We start from the raw sequence: 26,676 nt of genomic DNA, 5'->3' as shown, positions 1-26,676 counted from the left end.
GTCCCCACTAGAGCCAAAAATCAGGAGTGCCTTAGTGGCGGGTTCGAGCTGCAGAGATTGGTTGTCACCGAATCCTGACAGACAATCGAAGCTCTTGTCCTGGACGGAGCCGGAGCCGTGGGAGACCTTGGCCCATGTTTTTCGGGACCCCTCCTGGAGAATACTTTCTGGATATTCCCAGGGCTGGAAAGGGGAGAAAGACAGAGACAGGGGAAGAGAGAGGAAGGGGAAGGTAAGCATCTCTCTAGCGGCCGAGTCTTGAAGGTGAGGACTAGGACTTTATGAGACCCAACAAAATCGTGAAGGTCTGGGTGGGGTGTGATGTTTGGTTCGCTGTTGTATGTCCCTGGAGGTTACACAGTCCTTTGAGGGAGACCAACAAAGCCTATGCTGGTAAACTACCAGCTGGGAAGAGGAATAATTTTGAATCCAAGAGTCTAATCTGCCCAAGGAAGGAGTCCCTGAGGGCCACCATGACCTTGAAGGTGGGCAAAGAGTCAAATCCTCCTGACACCACCATTGGGTTTAGGACTCCAGTAAGGAGAAACTCACCAATCGAAGGCCGGTGGTGGATGGAGTTCTGGTGGTCGAGAAAATGGGTTCAGGTCATCTGGTGAGTGGCACTTCCAAAGGAAGAGGGCCCCAAAAGTGGGTTTTAACCCTCTCCTGGGTTTCGACACCAATGAAAGAAAAGTGACCACAACACTCAGAGCAACCAAGAGAGCTTTATTGAAGCAATCCAACAGAGGAGAAAAGAGAGAAAGAGAAGGAGAGAGAGAGAGAGAGAGAGGAAAGAGGAAAGAGAAGAGGAGAAATGGAGAGGGAGAGAGCAAGAGCAAGAGAAAGAGAGTGCGTGTGCGCAAGAAAGAGAGAGCAAGAAAGAGAGAGAGAGTAAGAGAGACAGAGAGCAAGAGAGAGAGGCCCAGCAGGAGGGAGTTTTTATAGCCCAAATCTAATGGGGTCTCTGGGTCTGCAAGTTGCCTTGTTGGCACACAAGGGGATTAAGTGTTCGGCCTTGGGCAGCAAGCTGAGTGTTCAGCCTTGAGCAGGGGGGCAAAGCGCTCAACCTTGAGCCGGGCTTGGGCGTTTGGGCTTGAAGCAAATAGGTGATAAAGAACCAGACAGAGGGTTTGACTGGCCAGGTCATCCTGCAGCTAACTTTGTTTGGCATGCCCTGCAGACAGCTTACTCAGCCTGTCCTACACTTAACACTACCCTCTGTTCTTTCTTCTTTTGTTATTGTATTTTGATGATTAATTATATATTAAATCAACTGTCATCAATGTTTCTATGAGAAAATTTTAAATACAAAACTTCAGAGTACTTTATTACTAATACACTGGGTATATATGTGCTTATAATCCCAGAAAAAAATCTTTGAGCTTTTCCTAATTTTATCTCTGCAGACTGCATTTTCCAATGCTGTGGAAAAAAAAAAATTAAGAAAAAAGGAGACTTGTTAAAGTTGTGTGTGCAATATGCTTATTGGATGCAGCCAGATGGTTCAACCCGGGTTTATGGAGACAAGGGAAGCTCATTGAGTTGAGCCCCAAGGGCCAGGGAGCCGCTGAGGAGTCTTCTGCCTTGACCACAAGATGCCCAGATGTCCACGAGGTAGCTTCTAGGCACAGACTAAGGGTCTCTGTCCTAGAGAATCCAGTATGCTGGATGGCTTGGTTAGACTCTCAAGTGTCAAACAGATGCTCCTTATCGCCTTATTGTGCACTCATTCCTCTCTGAAGTTCCTGCTCTGAGATGGGGCAGTTCCCTGGCTGGACTTAATGTGCCCAGAGACCTAAAACCCCATTACTAAGGCCTTATGCAGTGCTAAGGAGAGTGGCGGAAGCATGGGTACCCCGTGTTGGGCCTAACTGACTAATGAGTAAATGAAAAGTAAAAGAGTGACCTCCTACACAGATTTTAAAAAAAAGCCTTTCCCAACAAACTCGGGTTCCCGGGCAGTGAGACCCACCGAGACCCAGCGCTTGCTTCCGGGGGCGGGGCCTCCGAATCCTCCGTCTTCCCAGAAGCCCCTGCCAGGCCTCAACGAGATAAAAAGGCGGGAGGAGACTCCTTGGCTCTGGCTTTGGAGTGTTGGTCTGCAGGCCTGGTCTGTACTTCTGTCTGTAGCTTGATTCCTCAGGAAAGGACGAGGCAGGACAGGATGTCAAGGGCCCCAGGGCTCCCAAGGCCTAGGAGTGGGGTGGCCTTGTGGTCTTTACGGGTCTACACCTACAAGAAGCGGGCAGGCCAGAGGCTCAATGTAACTCCGACTCCTGACCAAGGCCTGCCCCTGAGGACACAGGCCCGGCCAGGTTTGGGCTCAAGGCTTGTCCTTTCCATGGAACCCCGGGGGGAGCTTCGGGGCGTCCCCTGGAGGTGGGGGGCAGGGCGGCAGGCCTGGGCCCCCGGCCCAGGGTTCCCCCAGGCCGTTGAGTGGGCTGCCAAGGTCTTTCCCTGAAATGTGCTGCCCTCTTGCAGGCCTGAAGGGGAAAGGCAAACAACACGGTTTGCCGAAGATAGCAGAGACTGAGCAGAGCAGGCAGGGAGCTAGCAGCTCTGCATTGCCAAGGTGGGTAGTCTGGGTGCAGTCCAGGCCGCCTGGCTTCTTAGAAAACCTCAGTTCTTTTTTTTTTTTTTTTTTTTTTTTTTTTGCAAAGTAGCCTGCCATTCTAAGACTCAACAAAGAGAATAAATGGAATACTCTAATATTGTTTTACTTAGATGGAGAAATTTGACTTCACAAAGAATTTTGTTTTAAAAAAAGGAAAGCTGAAATCTTGCCAAGTTATCTAAAGCAAGTGAAATGTAAAACCTCTAGGAAAGTATTTGTGGCGCCATTTGGGTATTGGTGCAAATCTCCTGGTCCTTACTTCTTCCTGAAGATGCTTTTAAAGAGCCTTTCAGGTTCAGAACAATATGAAGAGAGAGACAGGTAGAGTCAAATCCACATGGTGCAAACTCATTGTGTTGTTTATTTGTTAGCACTCAGTTAAGAATTACAGGAGAGACAAGCCTGAAAGAAAATAGCACTCGAGAAGAGACCCAGGATGAGAAGATGGCTCCATTGAGTGTATGTATGTTTCTCCTATGGTGGGAGGGTACAGTTAGTGTACACACATGTAGTAGTTAATGCCCTTCCGAATGAAAGAATAAAATGGTCTTTGTTCAGTAGAAACTGCATAGCTTTCTAGTATTTTTATCAAGCGTGGTGTGGTTTTTAGATAAGAAGACCTTAAGTTTCTGACTCAGGTAGATTCATAGCTGTTCACTTTCATTTTTTCTTTCTTTAACACGTATTGGAGAAATATATTTATGGCTTGTTTTCTGTGTGACAGATTCAAAATGTTGTTTAATGATTTCTTTATGTTTGGGTAGCACTTTGACATTTTAAAGCCATTTTCATGGTTTCCATTTGACTTTCTATTAACCATTAGAAACATGATTTATTACCAAGAGTTCAATATGTTACAGAGCAGTCTAACATTCATTCATAGACTATATAAACTCTTGGTGTACTTAATGTGGATTCTGTACAATATTTTATAGTTGTATAGCAGTAGTTTGGGGAAACTTGACTTTTAAAAATGAATTGTGACTTATCTGACATTAGCATTCAACGTGATTATCAAATCCCGTATTTTTAGCTTACATATTCCTCTGTAGCATGACTTGGAGATATCAGCTTCTACCTAAGGCTTTTTTCTTTTTTAAACTCTTTTACCTCATATTTTAACAGCATACAACAAAGTGTTCCTTGTAGATGATTTATACTATGAAAAAATATTTTAAAGTTTCTTCAAAATTTTATATTTTTCTGCTTTTATTCTGTGTGTTTTTAAACATTTTATAAATTTTTATGCTTTTGTATATATTCCCTTAACATTAAATAGTCTTCAAAAATGATTTTTAGTGTCTTAGTGTTTTGTCTTATGGATAGATACATATACTGTAATTTGTTGGAGATTGAGATTATTTCTAAGGTTTTGCTATTGTAGATATTAGTGGACATCCTGGTACAGAAGGTTTTTTTTTTTTTACATATCTCAAATTCTTACACTAAAATAAATACTTTGCAATATGTCAAAGAGTGGATTGTATTTACAATTTTTTTAATCATGTTGGCAAATTGGCACCATATTACTCAAACTGAATGTGTGTGTGTGTGTGTGTGTGTGTGTGTGTGTAGTTGTTTTCCATATCTTTGAATGCTAGTGAGTTGGTACTCTTTTTCCTCAAGTTACTCACCATTTGTTTTTCTTTTTTTGGTATGTGTAATATCTATTTATAGCATATTGATGATAGTTTTATACCTATATGACAAATATTACCATGTTTGTTTATGTATTTAATTTTAGATATAGAATTTTAGACTTATCTATTAATTTTTTTCTTTTAATATATTTGTTTGCCTTTATATTTAGAGAAAAAAACCTTTCCTCCTTAGGGGATCAGAAAAATATTCACCTTTGACTTCTATTTACTGGTTTATCTCACAGTAGTAAGTGGATTCCTATATTGTTGATTACCTATATATATGTCCATAGTATTATAGTTTAATATTTATTTTTAGATACAATATTAAATAAAGGATTACATTTGTGATCAGTAAGCTGAATCTGTTATACATATGAAACTAATATACAAAATTGACATTAGTTTTTCATGTTTAAAATCAATATGATGTGAAAATATTGAGTCACATAATTAATGCTCTTTTATTCTTATTCCACATAGGACTCAGTGACTGAGGACCTCCAGGTTGATAGTAGTTCATCTAATAGTGAACTAATATCAGGTAAGATTATTAGATATAAACACCTTTTGCTTTCTGTCTTTCCTTCTAATCAGCATTCATTTGTATCTCTCTTCAGCTTTCTATTTCAGGGGAACATATCTTTCCCCTTGCCCAGTTTAAATCCTTCTGATTGTACTCTAGACCTCATCCCCAAAGCCTACAAGCACATACCAGTGAATATGAAATTGTTATTTTGATTAGTGTTACAAAAGGGAGATTGACTTGAGTGTAATTCATTGAATTTAGTTAAATTAGGGAATGTTTCCTTGAGGAAATGGCAATTGAATTGAGATCTAAAGGAAGGAGGGTAGAAATTTACTATGCAAAGTGACGAGTAAAGAGAAATCAAGGCAAAGGGAACAACATTTGCAAAGACCTTACCATGGGACTGAGCATTATGTGTTCAGTGAACTGAAAGACGGTCAGTAGATGGAAATGTGATTACAAGACTATAGGACAACTACCGACTTTGTATAGCTTTGTAGTCCATGTCAAAGATATTGATGTTTATCTTTGCAGCAGCAGGAAGCCATTAAAGTCTTTATCAAAAGTGGAAACAAACCACTGCAGAGGTAAAAATAGCTCTAGAGATATTCCAGCTTGACCAATAAATGCAAAAAAAAAAAATCCTCCAAAACTATAATGAAGGGATCCTGAAGGAATTGTCAAGGTGATAGATTAAGAACTACATTTGAGCCTGGCGCGGTGGCACATGCCTGTAATCCCAGCAGCTCAGGAGGCTGAGACAGGAGAATCGAGAGTTCAAGGCCAACCTCAGCAAAAGTGAGACACTAAGCAGAGAGACTTTGTCTCTATATAAAATTACAAAATAGGGCTGTGAATGTGACTCAGTGGTCAAGTGCCCCCATGTTCATTCCCTTGTACCCCTCCCCCCAAAAAAACTACATTTGAAATACCTGATATCCTTCCCCTTATCTCCTAATTATATTGGAAACACTGGCAATTTCTAGTCCCTGCTGCCAGGATAAAACCCTGAGAACTACTTCCAAGCAGAGTACAATCTAGTAACTTTGTACGTCTTGAAAAATCAATTCATAATTGCATATTTAATGAGGGAGATTGAACATATACATCTATTTTTCCCATCTGAAACAGTACTAAAATACCAATAAAGGCATAAAAGAGGTATGAAGCCACTAGGTGAAAAAAAGAATACACTGCAGCAAGTAAGAGATAATCAAAAATGCTTGGTACCTGGAAGATAGATGAATGAATTATAGTTGAATTAATGACCTAAAACAAAAGGCTTACTGCTTAGTTCCTAGAATAAGTATAAACCAAGAAGCAAACTGACTCAGGCTGTAGTTTCAGGAATTGGAGGCATCACATATTCCTGAATGAATGGGTATAGTTAGTGTTGGGACATATGGAAAACGTTTAAGGTAGCAGATTCTTTGATCCATGCTTGTGAAGGTAACTATCCTTCTGCCCACCCTGGCAGTTCAGATAGGTTGAAGCAGAGAGACTTGGCTAAGAGATATTAGGTGCTGCTCAAGGGAAAGGTGCTATACTGAAAATTAGGGAAGGGAATTAAGTGAAAGTCTCTATACTCAGTGGTAAAACCCTTGAACTCCTTATCCTACTCAGGCAAATACACCCCAAGAAGGAGATTAGAGGGTTCCTCCTTCTCTGCAGAGGAGATGACCTATATTCTGGCAGTATTAGCCTGGTCCATGTCTAAATACCTTTCAGTAAAACCTACCTCTTCTTAAGCCCCATTTATAATGCTTTTTTAATGCTTCATCCTTGATCATTGAAGAATTATCAGGCATTTGAAGAAAATCTTTAAAAGATACAAATAAAAAGAAATTTGAATGACACAAATAATGAAAAGGAAAGAGACCATTTTTTTAAAAAAGTTTCATTAATATACTTAGGGTCATGAAAAATATTTCCAAAAAACAAGTGTAGGAAACCATAAAAAAGGAGAATTCATAGAACAAAAATAATTTTAAAAATATAAAATCAGAAATAAAACATCCTATATAAATAGAAAATAAATGTAAGGAAACATTTGGGAGAATAGAAGAAATATCAAAAAGATGATAAAAAATAGTGATAATGATGGCATAATTCTGTGAGGAGAGCAAAACCACTGAATAATACCCTTGAAAACAGTGAAACTTATGGTATCTGAATGAGCACTGTAATTAAAAATAATTAGAGGGTGAGACCAGGAATTATAATATCTGAAAAATCATGATTCCTAATATTATAGAGTAAACTCAAAAGAAATTATTAAACACAAAAGACTAGAAATATTTTGAGAATTAAAAATGGTCATAAGGACACATGTTGAAAGCACCTTTCAGATTCTAAACAGTATGAACAGAGATGTCAAGAACAAATTTCAGATAGTATAAAGTATGCCATCACAATAAATGAAATAAAGACCCATACCAAGATACAACATTAAGTAGTTTTATAACCCTGAGAATAAAGAAAAAAGTGTTTTAGTCATCCAGAGGAAAAATAAAAGCAGTTGGAAGTAAGTGATCAATAGTTTGATGACATTGGACTTCTGAAGAGCAACTCCAAAAAGAAACTAGAACATGGTAGGGAAAGTGCATTTACAATTCTGAAGAGAACTGATTTTGCAAGGGTAGAATGAAGACTCACCCAAAATTTTATTTGGATTTCAAGACCTTTGATGCCATCTACACAAGACAGTTGGTTTTTATTCAAATAATGAGTCCTTCTGGAGAGAAATGTGGCTCCCAAACAAGACTGAAACTGGGTTGAGTAGGCAGGGAAAGGAGACTGGTCTGGGATTTTTATAATGGTAAAAGAGTGACCAGAATGAGATTTCCCATGTGTAGTTTGAACTTTTTCAAATGATGAACACCAGACTTTCTTGTCACCTTGTCCAGATGTGAGGCAGAAGGGGAAGAGGGAACAATATGATTTAAAAGTTGTCATATATCAAAAATGTACTAATTGAATGTACTAATCTTGTATATTCAAATGTACTCTTGAATATACTAATCTCGATTTCTGTATCCAGCCACACTGTTGCTCAAATGTGAAGATAGCTTAAAGAAAATTTTAGATGGGTCTTCTAGGCACCTCTTTTCCGGAAATGAAGGAAATGTTCTAATAAAATCAGTAAATCAATACAGAAATCGCAGGATCCAGAAATTAAAGCCTTTAATACAGGAAACTTGTAAATGAGTTTCTTAGGATAACGATAAAGGAAAATCTGAAGTAGATACCTGTCTAGAGGAAAATCAGTACAAATTTCAGCTAGCTTTTTCTCAGAAAAAGAAGCAATCAGTGAGGTGAATAGAGAGCTTATTAATTGGGAACAAATTTTTGCCACCTGCATATCAGATACAGCACTAATCTCCAGTATATATAAAGAACTCAGAAATCTTAACACCAAACAAACAAACAAACCTAATCAATAAATGGGCTAAGGAGCTGAACAGACACTTCTCAGAAGAAGATATGCAATTGATCAATAAATATATGAAAAAATGTTCAACATCTCTAGCAGTTAAAGAAATGCAAATCAAAACTACTTTCAGATTTCATCTCACGCCAGTCAGAATGGCAGTTACCAAGAATATAAACAATAACTGTTGGTGAGGATATAGGGGAAAAGGCACACTCATACATTGTTGGTGGGACTGCAGATTGGTGCAACCAATCTGAAAGCAGTATGGACATTCCTTAGAAAACTTGGAATGGAACCACTATTTGACCCACTCCTCGGTCTATAACCAAAGGACTTAAAATCAGCATACTGTAGTAACGCAGCCACATCAATGTTGATAGCAGCTCAATTCACAATAGCTAAATTGTGGAACCAACCCAGAGGCCCTTCAATAGATAAATGGATAAAGAAACTGGTATATATACACAATGGATTATTATTCAGCATTAAAAGAGAATAAAATTATGGCATTTGCAGGTAAATGGTTGGAGTTGGAGAATATAATTCTAAGCAAAGTAAGCCAATCCCAAAAAACCAAAGTTCGAATGTTCTCTCTGATATGTGGATGCTGATCCATAATGGGGGCATAGGAAAAATGGAGGAACTTTGATTGGGCAAAGGGGAGGGTGGGGAGAGGTCGAGGTCTGGGGGCAGGAAAGACGGTGGAATGAAATGGACATCATTACCCTAGGTTCATGTATGATGCCCATATGGTGTGATGCTACATCGTGTACAACAAGAGAAATCAAAAGTTGTGCTACAATTGTGTACAATGAATCAAAATGCGTTTTGCTGTCATATATACCTAATTAAAATTAATTAATTAATTTTAAAAAGTAGAAGGAAGGAAGGAGAGAGAAATAAGAGGAAGGGAAAAATAACAACCTGATGTTTTTAAAAATATTGGAAGGAAATTTATGCTTCTGAAGAAAGTTGGGATGAAATAGTGGTAAGTACTTAGAAAACTAATTTTTAAATTAGGTAAACTTACTCAAAGGACAAAACTTGTGGCAATAGGTTGTGAATATAGTTCATAGATGGCTCCACTGTGGATATATTTTGACATTCAATAATAGAAACATTAAATACATTTAATTTAGAAATATAAAGAATGTGACTATCAAAGAAACAAGAGTAGATAGTAGAGGTTACTAGAAAGTAGGGGATTATGGTTGAGAGTTGAGATAAGAGATTGCAGCTTTTTTTATAAGCTTCTTAGAATTACTTGGATTTTTAAAAATGTAGTATAATTTGATAAACCTGTAATTTTAAATGCATTTAAATATCTAACTTGTTCAACTCAAAGTGGATTAGCACCTAGGAATTAAACCAGAGACACTGTGTCTATTAGAAGAAAAAGTCAGCCCAAATCTCCATCATGTGGGATTAGGCCCCAACTTCCTCAAATAAGACTTCTATAGGACAAGAATTTATATCAAGAATCAATAAATGGGATGGATTCAAACTAAAAAGCTTCTTCTCAGCAAAAGAAACAATCAGTGAGGTGAATAGAAAGCCTATTAGTTGGAAACAAATTCATACCACACGCATGTGGGAGCACTAATCTCTAGAATATATAAAAATCTTAACACCAGAAAAACAAATAACCCAATCAATAAATGTGCCAAGGAACTGAACAGACTTTTCTCAGAAGATGATATATAATCAATCAACAAATATATGAAAAAATGTTCAACATGTCTAGCAATTAGAGAAATGCAAATCAAAACTAAGATTTCATCTCACTCCTGTCAGAATGGCAGCTATTATGCAAACAAACAACAATAAGTGTTGGTGAGGATGTGGGGAAAAAGGTACACTCATACATTGCTAGTGGGGCTGCAAATTGGTGCAGCCAATACGGGAAGCAGTATGAAGATTTCTTGGAAAATTGGGAATGAGACCACCATTTGACCTACCTATCCCTTTCCTCAGTCTATACCCAAAGAACTTAAAAACAGCGTACTACAGGGACACAGCCACATCAATGTTTATAGCAGCACAATTCACAATAGCTAAACTGTGGAACCAACCTAGATGCCCTTCAATAGATGAATGGATAAAGAAAATGTGGTATATATACACAATGGAGTATTACTCAGCAATAAAAGAGAATAAAATCATGGCATTTGCAGGTAAGTGGATGGAATTGGGAATATAATGATAAGTGAGGTAAGCCAATCCCCCCAAAACCAAAGGCTGCATGTTTTCTTTGATATGAGGATGCTGACTCATAAAGGCAGTGGTGAGGGAGCATGGGAGGAATGGAGGAACTTTAGATAGGGCAAAGGGAAGGGAAGGGAAAGGCCAAGGGCATCAGAATGATGGTGGAATGAGTTAGATGTCATTACCCTAAGTACACGTATGAAGACACGAATGGTGTGAAAATGCTTTGTGTACAATCTGTGACTTGAAAAATTGTGTTCTGTATGTGTCTATATGAAATGAATTGCATTCTGCCATCATGTATAACAAATTAGAATAAATAAGTGATTTAATAAAAAAAATTTCCTAACTTGTGACACAAGGAACAACCTCCCACTGATACAGCATGAACATTTATTTATTCTTTTCTTTACTCAACTACCCAGATGGTGAGTACAGGGCTTTCCTTATATCTGAACCTCACTTGAGTTTTAGGGTTTGGTGGAAGGAATTCCTCTGCTGAGAAGTATTCATGAAATTTTGAGCAGTAGAAGGCAAGACAGATATAACATATGAGTGGATGAAGACACAGAAAGAAGAGTGTGAAAGGTAGCAAGGACAGGGGCAGGTCACTCTAGGACATTTGGAGTCGTGAGGGATAACCTACCTGCAACAGTTGAAGCTATAAAGAAGGATGGTAAATTGGGTCAATCAATTTAAGTGTTGCAGTGGGTGTGGTTGGAAAAGATAAAAAACATTTTCCATCTTGAACAAAAAGGTTGGAATAGAAGAAAAAAGTGAGGGATGAAGGGCAAAGAGTTAGTTGTCTCAGAAAGGTAATAGAAAGACATAAGACATGTGATAGACGTAAGTGAGTTCTATGACAAGAAACAACAGGTATTCAGAGCAGTGTTCCCTTTTGATCCTTAACCTCTTCACCTCACCAGTTTCTATCAGTGTTGACATCTATCTTGTCATGTTGGAAGTGTTTAATGAATGCTGACTAAATTTAACAGTATATTTTCCCTATTCCTATTAAACCCTCTGGTTTTCCTAAGCTCTGCATATTGTTTTCTATCTTCATTGGAAAGTTCTTCAGTCTAGTTCACAACCATAGAATTTATTTGAGGCCTCTTGGTCTGGGAGAGTCTTTGTTCAGATACTTCACCCATTTTTTATTGGGATGTTTGTTTCTGATTATTGAGTTTTCAAAGTTCTGTATATGCTGATATTTCATTTTATTTGCAAATGTCTCCCTATCTATAGCTTTTCCTTTCTTGTTAAGTTTCTTTTGAAGAGAAGTTTTTAAATTTGATTAAGTACAATTTATCCTTGCTATTGTCTTATAAATCATCCATCCTCTGGTGATTTATCAAAGAAATCTTTATGTAATCTAGTCTCATAATTTTTTCCATATTTTTCTAGATATTTTATAGTTTTAGGATTTACTTTTAGGTCTGAGATCCATTTAGAGTTAATTTTTATATGATGATGGATACTGTGAATGTGAAGTTTTTTGTTTTATTTTATTTAAGCATATAGATATCCAGTTGTTCTGGTGCAATTTGTTTAAAAGAGTAACATTTTGCCACTAAATTCCTTTTAAAAATTGATTAAAAATAAGTTTCCAAAATGAATTTTAATAGTTGGGATTTTACTACTGTCCTCATGTAGCAGGTTCTTACTTTTTATAATGTGTACTTCATTTTGTATGGAATAAATGGTATTTTCTATAAATCAAAAATAACCAGTTGCTTATATATATGTGAGTCCATTCATAGACTATCTATTCAGTTTCTTTGATCTGTTTGTCTATATGTATACTCACTGTTTTTTAGATGAAATAACTAGTTTTATCCTTTTCCCTCCTTAGCTAGTTAGCTTACAATTGATGAATTACTTGTATGTAGAACTTGAATTTTTAATCAAGAATCAAAATTGGAAAAGGAGTAAGTCATCAAACTAAAATTTGAAAAACAACAGATTATAATGATTTTGTTAATATCAAAGAAAAACAACAGATTATAATGATTTTGTTAATATCAAAAATAATTATTTCACCAGGTGCAGTGGCACACACCTATATTCCCAGCAGCTCAGTAGGCTAAAACAGGAGGATTGCAAGTTGAAAGCTAGTCAGGAATTTAGCAAGGATCTGTCTCAAAATAAAAATAAAAAGGACTGGGCTGGAGCTGTGGCTCAGAGGTAGAGCAGTTGCTTCGCATGTGTGAGGCACTGGGTTCTATTCTCAGCACCATATACAAATGAATGAATAAAATAAAGCTCTGTCAACAATTTTTTTAAAAAATTTAAAAATAAAAATTAAAAATTAAAAAACAAAAACGGCTGGGAATGTTGCTCAGTGGTTAAGTGCCTCTGAATTCAATTATATATATAATCAAATTAAAGTGGATTTTAATATTTGGCTTTTAATTTGTTAGTGGAAGCAGTCTTATATTCATAGTGTACACTGCATGTATTTTTTATGAATTTGAATTCTTAGGATTTCAAGTCTGTTTTCTATTAAAAAAGTTTACCCTTTTGTTTGTATTTGATTCTGTAGGACTAAGTTTGCCATGTGATGTTTCCAGTTCTCTCCTGAGCTGTTCAACCACAGAGTCTTATACAGAACACAAGAGTATTGAAGAGGAATTAGATAGTTTCTCATCACCTGAACTGTTCAGAGGATCAGATTATTTTGGTGAGAATATAATTTCAACCTTAATTTGCTGCACTGTAGAAATTATTCCTTTATCTACAAATCTTCCAGTGAATGAATGTTCCTTTTGAGAAGGCATACTTCTCTTCGATACCAACTCATCTATACCCTGACTACTACCATTGTGTTTCATGCTTAGTCACATAGGAATATACAGCAAGAGCCCTCAGGTCAGGGAAGAATGGAGAAATGTCATTTAGCACTTACATACGCATTTTATTATTTAATCAATTTTGTATGTAATGAATGTATACTTGTTCTCCTGAACTTTATAGATTATCTATTATCTCATGTACTTCCTTACTTTTCAACAACATGGATTAACTGAGTGGTAACTGTAGACAGGTACAGGTGGGACTGGAAACAGTAAGTAGGTCACTGGGGATATGTTTCTGGGGTTTACTTTGTCCCCAGTGAACAGTGCTCTCTCTACTTCCTTACTGTCATGAACTGTGCATCTTGCTTCCACCATGCCTTTCTGCCATGATGTTTTGCCTTCCCTCGGGCCCAAAGAATGAAGTTGACCAGCCATTGACTGAAACTCTGAAACCCAAGCCAAAATATACTTTTCCTCCTCTAAGTAGTTCTAAGTAGACAAAAAATGTCTTTTGGTTACAGAAATATAAAACTTATTAAAACAAGAAATTATCTGACAACTAATTCAAAATATTTAAATATTAATCATAAAGATGCCAAATGAAGCTCCAGAGAACTGTTTATTCAGGCCAGGCTATATTAATATGAGACATAGAAATGAGAGATATGGAAGGACAATGTGTAATGATAAAAGGGTCAACTCACTAGGGAGATATAGCGTATACAATGTATATATACACCTAACATCAGAGCACCTAAATATATGAAATTAAAATTGACATGAACAAAATGAAAATTTGAACAAAGAAAAAAAAATTGGTGTCGGGGGGCGGGTTACCAGGGATTAAACTCAGGGACACTCGACCACTGAGCCACATCCCCAGCCCTATTTTGTATTTTTATTTAGAGACAGGGTCTCACTGAGTTGCTTTGTGCCTCGCTTTTGCTGAGGATGGCTTTGAACTCATGATCCTCCTGTCTCAGCCTTCCAAGCTGTTGGGATTATAGGCATGTGCCTCTGTGCTTGGCTAAGAGAAAAAATTTTAAAAGAGCCAAATAAATCTTGGAGCAAAATAACATAATAACTGAACTTAAAAATTCAATACAGTGGTTCAAGAATAAAGAATCAGTGGGGCTGGGGCTGGGGATGTAGCTCAAGCAGTAGTGTGCTCGCCTGGCATGCGTGCGGCCCAGGTTCGATCCTCAGCATCACATACAAACAAAGATATTGTGTCTGCCGAAAACTAAAAAATAAATATTAAAAATAAATTCTCTCTCTCTCTCTCTCTCTCTCTCTCTCTCTCTCTCTCTCTCTTCCCCACTCTCTCCTTTAAAATATTATATTAAAAAAAAGAATTAGTGGGGCTCAGTGACTATGGCTCAGTGGTAGAGCACTTGTCTGGCATGTGTGAGGCCCTTGGTTCGATCTTCAGCAGCACATATAAATAAATAAATAAAGTAAAAAAATCCATTGACAACTAAAAAAATATGAAAAAAAAGAATTAATGGAAGAGCTGGGTTTCAGCTCAGAGGTAGAGTGCTTGCCTAGCCTGTGTGAAGCACTGGGTTCAGTTTGGAGCTCCATATAAATGAGTAAATAAAGATCCATCAACATCTAAAAAATATTATAAAAAAATCAACATAATCATGGAATATAGCCAAAGCAGTACTTGGAGTTTTGTAGCAATAACTACAATAAAAAAGAACAATCTCAAACAAGGTAAAATTACTCATAAAGGACCTAGAAAAAGAACAAACAAATCCCAAAGTTAGCAGAAGGGAAGCTATAATAAAAATTAGAACAGAAATGAAATAAAGAATAGAAAAACAATGGGAAAAAAGACTAAGAGTTTTTGAAAAGATGAACAGCATTACAAATCTTTAGCTAGACTTATCAAGAAAAAAAGGAGATACAAGTTCATAAAATTATAAGTGAATGACAAAACATTACAACTGATGCCACAGAAATAAAAAGAATCACAAAAGACAACTATAGATAATTATGTGACAACATATGAAAAACCTACAAGAAATGAATAAATTCCTAGAAATATAACATACCAAGACTGAATCATGAAGAAATAGAAAGTCTCAACAGACCAATGATAAGAAAGGACAATTGAATCAGTAATCAAAAAACCTCCCAACAAAGAAAAGTCCAGCACTACATGGCTTCATGAGCAAATCCCACCAAACGGTTTTTAAAAAGTAATGCCATTTCTTCAAAAAAAAATTAGAGGAGGGTACATTTCCAAATTCATTTTACAAGACCAGCATTACCTTCATGCCAAAGCCAAACTAATATTACAAGAAAAGACAACTATAGATCAATATCCCTGATGAAAATAGATGCAAAAATTCTAAAAAGATATTAGCACTCTGTATTCAACAGCACATTAGTAGGATCCTACACCATGACCAAGAGGCATTCATCCCTGAGATGGAGGGATGTTTCGATTACAAATAAATGTAATACATCATGTAGAATGAAGGATAAAAATTGTATAATCATTTCAGTAGATGCAAGAGAAACATTTGACAGAATGCTTTTATGGTAAAAACTTAACAAATGAGAAAGAGAAGTCAATTACCTCAACATAATAGAGACTATAAAGAAAAGCTCATTTCTTGGAAAGCTCGGAATGGAACCACCATTTGATCCAGCTATTCCCCTACTCGGTCTATTCCCTAAAGACCTAAAAAGAGCACACTATAGGGACACTGCTACATCCATGTTCATAGCAGCACAATTCACAATAGCAAGACTGTGGAACCAACCTAGATGCCCTTCAATAGATGAATGGATAAAAAAATGTGGCATTTATACACAATGGAGTATTACTCTGCATTAAAAAATGACAAAATCATAGAATTTGGAGGGAAATGGATGGCATTAGAGCAGATTATGCTAAGTGAAGCTAGCCAATCCCTTAAAAACAAATGTCAAATGTCTTCTTTGATGTAAGGAGAGTAACTAAGAACAGAGTAGGGATGAAGAGCATGAGAAGAAGATTAACATTAAACAGGGATGAGAGGTGGGAGGGAAAGGGAGAGAGAAGGGAAATTGCATGTAAATGGAAGGAGACCCTCAGGGGTATACAAAATTACATACAAGAGGAAGTGAGGGGAAAGGGGGAAAAATATAAGGGGGAGAAATGAATTACAGTAGAGGGGGTAGAGAGAGAAGAGGGGAGGGGAGGGGGGATAGTAGAGGATAGGAAAGGCAGCAGAATACCACAGACACCAGAATGGCAATATGTAAATCAATGGATGTGCAACTGATGTGATTCTGCAATCTGTATACGGGGTAAAAATGGGAGTTCATATCCCACTTGAATCAAAGTGTGAAATATGATATATCAAGAACTATGTAATGTTTTGAACAACCTACAATAAAAATTAATTTAAAAAAAAAAGAAAAGCTCACAGCTAACATACTGAATGATTTAAAAAAAGAACTGATATATTTTCCTTTTACCACTTCTGTTTAGCACAGTGTTGATCAATTATGCATCAAAAAGAATTAAAAGCATCCAAATTGAAAAGGCAGAAATAAAATTACCTCTATTTTCAAAATATATGAACTTTGATCTTATATGTTAAAAAACCCTTAAGATTCCACAAAAACTTATTTGAATAAACAAATTTAGTAGTGTTGCAAGATACAAAATCAACACAAAAGTCAGTTGCATTTCTTTACATTAATAACAAACTAAATAAAAAGTAAATTGAGGGCTATGGCTGTAGCTCAGTGATAGAGAGTGTGGCACTAGGTTCGATCCTCAGTACCACATTAAAAAATAAATAAAATAAAGGCATGCTGTCCATCTATAACTATAAAGAATTTTTTTAAAGTAAATTGAGAAAATAATCCTATTTACAATGATATCAAAAAGAATAAAATATTTGGGGCTGGAGTTGTGGCTCAGTGGTAGAGTGCTTGCCTAGCACATGTGAGGCACTGGGTTCAATTCTCAGCACCACACAAAAAACAATAAATAAAAATAAAGGTATTGAGTCCATCTATAACTAAAAAATATTTTTAAAAGAATAAAATATTTAAGAATAAACTTATAGGGTTAAATTCCAAAACATTGTAAATTCTAAAATAGTGAAAGAAATTAAAATACAAGTAGAAAAACATCAGGTACTCATAGATTCACAGATTTACTATTGATAAAATGTTCATGTATCCAAAACAGCCTTACAAATCCAATGTAATCCCTATCAAAATCTCAATGGCCCTTTTTATAGAAATACAAAATAAATCCTGAAATTCCTATGGAACACAAAGGACCCCAAGTAGGCAAAACAATCTTGAGAAATGCAAATAAAATAGGAAAACCAGACTTCTTGATTTCAAATATATTGCAAATCTATAATAATTAAAATAATATGTTACCATCATACTGTCATCAAAACAGTATGGCAGAAACATAGACTAGTAGGATGAAGAACCCATAAATCAACCTGTGTGTGTGTGTGTGTGTGTGTGTGTGGTCAATTGATCTTTGACAAAGTATACAATAAACAAAAGATAATCTCTTCAACAAATACCATTGGTACGGCTAGCTATTCATATGGAAAAGAATGAAATTGGACCTTTATGCTACACACAAAAATCAACTCAAAATGGATTAAAGATTTAAACATAAGAACTAAAACTGTAGAATTCCCAGAATAAAACACAGGAAAAGCTTCATGACAATTTTCTTAGTAAGGATTTCTTCAATGTGACTCAATAGTACAGAAAATAAAAACAAAAGCAGACAGATAATAGTACATAAAACTATAAAACATCTTCACAGTAAAAGAAACAACAGTGAAAAGGCAGCCTGAAGAATGGGAGGAGATGTTTGTAAACCATATATCTGATAAAGGGGTTAACATCTAAAATATATAAGTTACTTCTACTACTGAATAACAAAGCAAAACAGTAAAATGGACAAAAAACCTTGACATTTCTTCAAAGAACACACAGAAATAGCTAGCAGGTAAACAAAAAAGAAGTGCTCAGCATCACTAATAATCAGCAACATGCAAATCCAAATTATAATGAGATGACACCTCACATCTGTTAAAATGACTATTATCAAAAAACAAAAAATAACATATTGGCAAGCATGGGAATAAGCTATAACCCTTCTTCACTGTTGTTGGAGATGTAAAGTGGTGCAGTAGCTAAGGAAAACTATCAAAGTTTCTCTAAAAATTAAAAATAGAATTAGAATGATTTAGAATGATCTAGCAATCTCTTCTGGTTGAAGTCAAGATCTCAAAGAATTATTGGTACTTCCATGTTCTTGAAGCATTGTTCACAATAGCCAAGATATGGAAACAACCTAGAGGTCCATGGACAGATGAATGGATAAAGAAAAGTTTGATATACACATACAATGGAATACTGTTCAGCCTTAAAAAAAAGAAATACTTCATTTGTGGCAACATGGGTGAACCTTGAGGACATTATGCTGAGTGAAATAATCCAGTCATAGAAGAACAAATATTCTATAATTCTATGTATATGAGGTATCTAAGCTAGATAAAACCATAGGAGCAGAGAGCAGAATGGTGCTTGATAGGAGGTGTAGGAGAGGAAAATGAGGAGTTTCTATTCAAGAGGTATTAAGTTGAATAGAAATTTTTGTACCATCATAATATCTTGTATATAACACTGTGCCTATAGTAAACAATATTTAAAAATTTGCCAAGAAAGTAGATTGTATAAGGGAGCCAAGCAGAAATAAAAATACTAAGAAGAAAATATTTTTTAAAGTTGTCATTGATGAAAGACTTTACCTAATTTGTTGTGTTTATTAAATAAGAATAGGATGCTATAAAAATACAATATTGCCAATAATTAAATCTATAACAGAATGGAAAACCAAGTTAAAGGATTAAAAGATAAAGTTGAATAGATTTCCCATAAAAAAGAATTGAAATGGGGCTGGAGTTGTGGCTCAGTGGTATAGCACTTGCCTTGGATGCGTGGAGCACTGGGTTTGTTCCTCAGCACCACATAAATAAATAAATAAAATAAAGGTATCATGTCCATCTACAACTAAAAATTAAAAAAATAAAAAAAATAATTGAAATGGGAAAAGGGGGAAACAAAGAGATAGAAATTTGGAAGAAAAAATGTTGGAGGAACCATATATGAAGTCCAACTTCAAATAAATAGGAGTTCCAGAAAAAGTTAATGAAAACACAGAGAAGATAATTAAATATCAAGGAAATAACTCAAGAATATTTTCTAGCGCTAAAGAACATTAGTTTGTGGATTAAAAGGACTACAGTGTGCTAGTACTCATTATGAAATAAGGCACAGCATTATGAACTTCAGAATACCAGGGAATGAAATTAATGGAATGGATTTGTACAGTTTGTAAGAGTTTGAGATTAAATAGATGAAAAACACCCAGAAACTTAAAGCAATGGGAGAAAAAAGACTGATTTTAGGGAAAACAAAAGATGGTCATGGTACACCCCAAGAGTAAAGAGCATTTTAGTAATATTTTACCATCATAATATCTAGATTGAATTTTGATCTAACTGTAAGATGTGACAGTATATGGACAATGGAAACAGTGGGAACAGGGAACTGTAAGAGGAGAATAGCTTCTTTCCTCCATAATGGGAAGTCAATTGAGAGCTTAAAACTGATATCAAGGAATAGCAGTAGAGGTATGTTGCTTAGTTAAATGATATTTAATGGGATATATAGGCATAACATACATAAAATATGAGAATCAGATGGTTGCATGTATGCTGTCTGTTTCTCAGATCAGTAATCTTTGTGGAGCAAAAATCTAGGAAGGAAGACAAAGACAGAGAACTGCAACAAACCATAGATTATTTCTTACCTTGATGGTGTCAAGGCTTGTCTTTTGTTCTGTTTCTTCCAAAACCTTTAATTACCTGACTTTGTTGTGGAGTGGGGCTCTAACTTGAGGAGGGGAAATAACCGGCCACTTTGTCATCTGTCATTGAAAGTTTTTAATCATTTCACCCCTGCTTTCTTAGATTGGGAGTATCCTGAGATGAAAGAACAAAAGCAATGCAAGAACTCTACTCTTCTGGATACCAGTAAAGCAGTAACAATAGAGAAGGTGCCACAGTTTTCAGACTTCTCTGCAATTCTGAGTGAGTTTTAAAATTCATTTATCTAATGTTACAGGGTGAAAATCCTTCGTCTATACTGGAAAAACAGCATATTTTTCTCCTGAATATTTCTAAGATGAACTTACCAATTTGGATTAACTTTAGCTACAAATAATAATAGTAGTATAAGTATGCATGAGTTTACTTTTTATAACTTTTTATTTTGAACTAATTTCAGACTTACAGAATAATTTGTAGAAAAATGGTACGGGGATTCCACTATGTCTCTCACCTAGTATTATATATCTTTCTTTCTTCCTTTCTTTTTTTTACTTTACCATTGACTTACATCCCCAGCCGTTTTTTTTTTTTTTTTTTGAGATAGGGTCTCACTAAGTTGCTTAGGGCCTTGCTAAATTGCTGAGACTGGCCTTGAACTTGCAATCCTTCTGCCTCAGACTCTTGAGCCACTGGTATGACAGTCATGTGCCACTGTGCAGCCTCTTATGTTATCTTATTATAATGGTAGTACAATGATTAGAACCAGGATTTTAACACTGATATCGAATTATTGACTAAATTACAGACCTTACTCAAATTTCACTGGTTTTTCCACTGACGTCTCTTACTCTGTTTCAGGATCCTTATTAGGATCCCCTTTGCATTTACTAATTCTTCTTAGTTTCCTGCATTTTGTAACAGTTCTCAATTTTCCATAATCCGAATAGTTTGTTTTTGTTTTTTCATAATCTGAATAGTTTTGAAGATAACTGACTAGGTTAGTTATTTTGTAGAAGTTCCCTCACTTTGGATTTTTCTTTATGTTCTCTCATGATTGTAATTAAGTTATGCAATTTTTGGTAAGAATTCCACAGAGATGCTTCTGGGAATCTCCAATACAAAAAAAAGTTATTAGAAATTTATCACTTCTCCTTGCCACCCTTATCCCATTCTCTTCTTTTTACCCACCTACACTTGCTCCTTATAAGTAATCAATCTGTTTGGTTTCTGGTGTATCCTTCCTGTATTTCTTTTGTACAAACAAGTAAACACTGGTATATTTCTTTACATATTGCTGTTGTTTACATGAAGGATTTACACTATATAGGTACTCTTGTTTATATTTTCCACTTAATAGTCTATACTAGAAATCATTCCCTAAAGGTTATAGAACAGTTTATAGAACTCTTTCTCACAATAGTACTCTGTGTGCCTATTCCCTTTTTTTTTTTTAACCACTCTCTTGTGAATTGGGTATTTAATTTTTTCCCAACATTTTTCCACCACAAAAAATGCTGTGATGAATAAACTATGATATGGATTTTCTTATTGTTAGCCCAGAGGCAGATGGCAAGTTTGAAAGATAAGTGGATATATAGATTTGTTGGATATTGCCAAACTTTTCTCCAGAAAGGTCATATCAATTTGCTTTCCCACCAGCAATGTATGAAAGGGTGTGTCTCTCATATACTTGCCAACAGGATGTATTGTCATACTTTAAAATTATGCTACCTGAATGTGATAAGTGATATCTCTGTTACTTAAATTTGCATTTTTCTGATTTTATGTGAGTTTAAAATTTTTCATGTTTGAGGACCCTTTTGAGTTTTAAAATTTTCATGTATAAGTTTTCTCTTCATTCATTTTCCCCATTTTTAACCTTTTTTTAATCCTTTATCATCAATATTTTTTATTCATTACTGGATCTAGGGTCCCAAGTATCCTAAACAAGGGCTCTACCACTGAGTGACATGCACTCAACCCTTAGCCACAGTTTTAACAGTTCTTTATATATTAAGGATATTAATCTTTTATCTGTGGTATAAATGCAGGTAATAAATTGGTATATTTTAATAAATTTGTGAGTCTTTTCTCCTAGTTTTTGTTTATGGTACTTTTTGCCATGCAAAAAAAAAATGTTTATATTGAGTTTAGTTTTCTTGTATACCAGTCCAGAGCTTGTTTAGCCCCTCACTACTGGGATCAAGATGCTAGGCTCTTAATATCTTTCAGTTACCAAGTATGTCAGCTTGTTACCCCATAGTTATAAAGATAGCTACTAAATCTCTAGGCTTTACAGCCATGCTGCTGGCAAAAGGAATGTGAAAAGGCAGTAGTAGCCATGCATATCTCCAGACAAGCAAAACCAATTCCAGAAATTCTCCCGCAGACTTATTGGCCAGAAGTGGATCCTACTACTATGGAGGCTGAAACTAAGTATTTTGTTTTCTAACTTCTGTAGTGGTAGAAGCCATTGGGAAAATGGAAAGAAAAATGGAGAGGGGGAGTAGGAATGGATGTCGTCAGCCCACTTTTTAGAGTTGCACTAGGTAGAAGAATACAGTGTAAGAACTAAATGCTAGGTTAGGGATTCTTATGGGAAAGTCTATAGTTTCCTGGGTGACAGTATTTATTACACTGAAAGCCTCTTCTTCTGTTTAGTTTGGCAACTTCTTTGCTGATATAAAGTATTCAAAGAAACAACCTGTCACTTTAGCAAGTGTTTTGGTTATAGAGTTTTTTGTCCATTGCTGATGAAAAAACAAATTCCCTAACCTAAACTATATTCAGTTAAAAAGAGAATTTATTGCCACATATACCTGAAAAACCCAGTAGTAAATCTAATGATGTGGAAAATGTAATCAAATTTTAAATAAATAAAAATACGCAAAAAATCTAAGTGTATATACAGTTTGATCCAGGATTTCAAATGTATCAGTATAACCAAATTCTTCTCCATCTCTTAGCTCAGGATTCCTTTGTGTTAGTTACACTCTCAGCCAAGTCCCTTCATGTAGCAATTCTTTCTAGCCCCAGACTTATATGCTCACAGCCTCAAATTCAATGAAAAAAGTGCTTCTCTTTTATGACTGTTTGAACAGAAGCCCCAACCCTTCCACGTTGACTTAAATTGTTATATATTCCTATCCCTGACCCAGTAACTTTGGCCAGGAAGATGCAAGGTATAGACTATGGCTGGACAATCAAAAGAAAAATCAGGAAAAAAAGAGTAGATGCTGAATGATTAAATGACCACTCTATGTGTTGAGGACCTCCCTCTCAAGGAAGTGTGTCATCTCTCCTTAAAAGTTCTTATTTTTAAATTTTGCAACTTCTCTAACATCTGTAACTAACTAATTATATTCCTAGGAACAGTAATATGTTGGTTGAGGCAGTAATATGTTGGTTGAGAGTCAGGCTTGTGATTAATTAATCTATTAGAATGCATCTCTAGAATTTGATATGGGGCTAAGAACTGTGAAGCTAGAGTTTAAATTTCAGGTATCTAGCTGTTAGTTTTGTAACCTGGCCAGTTATTATTTTCTTATATGTAAAAATAGCATAATAAAATGGTATATTTGACTTATAGGATTATTGTAAAAATCCTAAGATATAAAAAGACCAAAATTATTTTTTAAAAACTGTCTCAATACAAAGTGCCATGATTCCTGTATCTCATAGAATTTTATAACATTTTTTGTTTTACTTTGATAATTTGAAAATACTTTTATCTAATTTAACTGGAAGGTGTAAAAAACAATATAATTATAAAAAAATAAACTGCATTATATGTATCTGTGGTTGGAGAAATATGTATTTTTACCTAGAGTAATTTTAGCTTCTGGTTTATCTTAGAATTTATATATATTTCTAATATTGACTTTTTTCTTTCCTAGACACCTCTTTAGAAAACTATCAAAAATGCCACAGAAAAAAGTAAGAACTAAACATTTTAAAGTTGTTCTTTTTTTATACTTTATTTTATTTACTTGCTGTTTATGTGGTGCTAAGGATTGAACCCAGTGCCTCACACAAGCTAAGCAAGCGCTCTACCACTGAATCACAACCTCAGCCCCTAAAGTTGTGCTTTTTAAACTCCTGTATTCTAACAGTTATATGGCAAGTATGTTGGTCAGTCTACAAACTCAGAAGTTCATTCATTCAGTATTTGTTGAGGCCTCGCTAGTAACTGGATTGTTCTAGTTGTTGGACATACAGTAGTATACAAAATTTATTAAAAACTTTTGGTTTTAATTCTAGTTAAAAGAGATGGACAATAAACAAATAAGCAAATGGATTTATACTGTCATATTGAATTGAATGATATGGAGAAAAATGAAGCAAGATGGAGACCAGGGAGTTTTGAGGTGAAAATTTGATATTTTAAATAGTATGGTCAGGGAAATTGTCATTGAAAAAGGCAGCTTTGGGGCAGATATTAAAGAAAGAGATATTGTAAATTGAGGAAAACACATTCTAGGAGAAAGAAAAGCCAGAAGAGGGCCCTAAGACAAGAAGGCCTGAGCTTCTGGAGTGGAAAGAGAAAATGAAGTAAGAGAAGCAGCAGGCGGCCAGGTGAGTTATTGTTGTTACATTGTAGGTCAATGGAAGTGAACTGGGAAACCTTAGAAAAATGACACAACATGACATGTTTTAGAGGAATTGCTCTAGCTGCTGTCAATCAAAATAGATTTTGAGGAGGCAATGAATTAGGGAGATGATAAGAGGCTATTGCACTAATCTAAACAAGGGATATCAGAGTTGGACTAGAATGAGAAGAGCAGAGGTGGTGAGTTATGGTTAGATTTTTTTTGTTTTTTAGGCACAATATCTTTATTTATTTTTATGTGGTGCTGAGGATTGAACCCAGGGCCTCACACATGCAAGGCAAGCACTCTACCACTGAGCCACAGCTCAAGCCCTATGGTTAGATTTTGAATGTATTTTGAAAGTGAAACTAACAAGATCTGGTAGTGGACTGAATGGTGAGGTATGGGAAAATATAGTTAAGCTGATTCCACAATTCCAACTTAATAGATCTATAAAATAGCATTTTACAAAACTCTTCTGATATACTTTTTATCTCATTGAAGTTATTTGGTTTAAACTCAAATAGCATGTCTAAGTTTCATTTGTAGAAATTAGTCAAGTGTTTATTTATTCACATTTGCCATTAATAAGCAAATTTGATTTTGCTTTAATGTACTAATTGTAATAATTCCAATCTTGTTCTTTCCTTCCTTGTTTTTCTGTTAGTTTTGCTTTCTTTAAAATTATAAAGTTGACATTCTATTCTAGTCCTTGCTCAATTTCCAAAATTATTTCTCTTTTGCTCTTAAAGCAAGAAGACTGCAGGGCTTGGGTTGTGGCTCAGCAGTAGAGTGCTTGCCTAGCATGTGTGAGGCCCTGAGTTCAATCCTCAGCACCACATAAAAATAAATAAATAAAATAAAGTTAAGAAAAAAAAGACTGCAAAGCACTTTTTTTTGCAATTAAGTTATTTTTAGATACAAATAACAGTAGAATGTATTTTACATACATGGAGTATAGCTTAATTCTAATTAGGATCCCTTTCTTGTGGCTGAACATGAGGTGAAGTTTCAGTGATTGTGTATTCATATATGAACACAGAAAAGTTATGTCCAGTTTATTTTACTCTTTTTTATTTCCATTTCCCCTCCCTTCCCTTCATTCCCCTTTGTATAATTCAAAGAACTTCTATTCTCCACCCTACCTTGTTGTGTGTCAACATCCACATATCAGAGAGAACATTCAGCCTTTGGTTTTTTGGGACTGCCTTATTTCACTTAGCATGATATTTTCCAGTTCCATCCATTACAGGCAAATGCCATAATTTCATTCTTCTTTATGGTTGAGTAATATTCCATTGTGTATATGTATCACATTTTCTTATCCATTTATCTTTTGAAGGGTGTCTAGTTTGGTTCCATAGCTTAGCTAATGTGAATTGAGCTGCTGTAAACATGGATGTGGCTGAATCACTGTAATATGCTGATTTTAAGTCCTTTGAATATATACCAAGGAGTGGAATAACTGGGTGAAATGGTGGTTCCATTCCAGATTTTTAAGAAATCTCCATACTGCTTTCCCTAGTGATTGCACCAATTTGCATTCCCACCAGCAATATATGAGTGAACATTTTTCCCCACATCCTCACCAACATTCATTGTTACTTGTATCCTTGGATAATTGCCACTCTTATTGGAGTGAAATGGCAATCTCAGTGTAGTTTTAATTTGCATTTCTCTAATTGCAAAGAAATGTTGAACATTTTTTCATATATTTGTTGGCCATTCATATTTCTTCTTCTGTGAAGTGCCTGTTCAGTTATTTTTCCCCTTTATTGATTGGGTTATTTGGGTGTTTTTTTTTTGTGTGTGTGTGTGTGTGTGAAATTTTTTGAGTTCTTTGTATATCCTGGAGATTAATGCTCTGAGGTACAGGTGATAAACAATTTCTCCCATTCTGTAGGCTCTCTCTTCACATTCTTGATTGTTTCCTTTGTTGTGAAGAGCTTTTTAGTTTGATACTGTCCCATTTATTGATTCTTGATTTTAC

The 26,676-nt window shown here is 35.4% G+C and overlaps 1 protein-coding gene across 1 annotated transcript in view; it reads left to right on the top strand.

Moving 5' to 3' along the window:
• Positions 1-473: 473 nt before the first annotated feature.
• Meikin (meiotic kinetochore factor) overlaps positions 474-26,676 on the top strand; it is a 119,347-nt gene continuing 93,144 nt past the window's right edge. The window contains exons 1-8 of the mRNA XM_076857607.2: positions 474-613; positions 2,131-2,315; positions 2,482-2,572; positions 2,986-3,073; positions 4,738-4,798; positions 12,964-13,101; positions 20,239-20,358; positions 23,994-24,033. Coding sequence (XP_076713722.2) covers positions 474-613; positions 2,131-2,315; positions 2,482-2,572; positions 2,986-3,073; positions 4,738-4,798; positions 12,964-13,101; positions 20,239-20,358; positions 23,994-24,033 — 863 coding nt within the window. The remainder of the gene's footprint in view (positions 614-2,130; positions 2,316-2,481; positions 2,573-2,985; positions 3,074-4,737; positions 4,799-12,963; positions 13,102-20,238; positions 20,359-23,993; positions 24,034-26,676) is intronic.

This window comes from Callospermophilus lateralis, chromosome 5, assembly GCF_048772815.1.
Source record: "Callospermophilus lateralis isolate mCalLat2 chromosome 5, mCalLat2.hap1, whole genome shotgun sequence".
NCBI classification, from domain to species: Eukaryota; Metazoa; Chordata; class Mammalia; order Rodentia; family Sciuridae; genus Callospermophilus; species Callospermophilus lateralis.
This window is presented reverse-complemented; position numbering and strand designations above follow the sequence as displayed.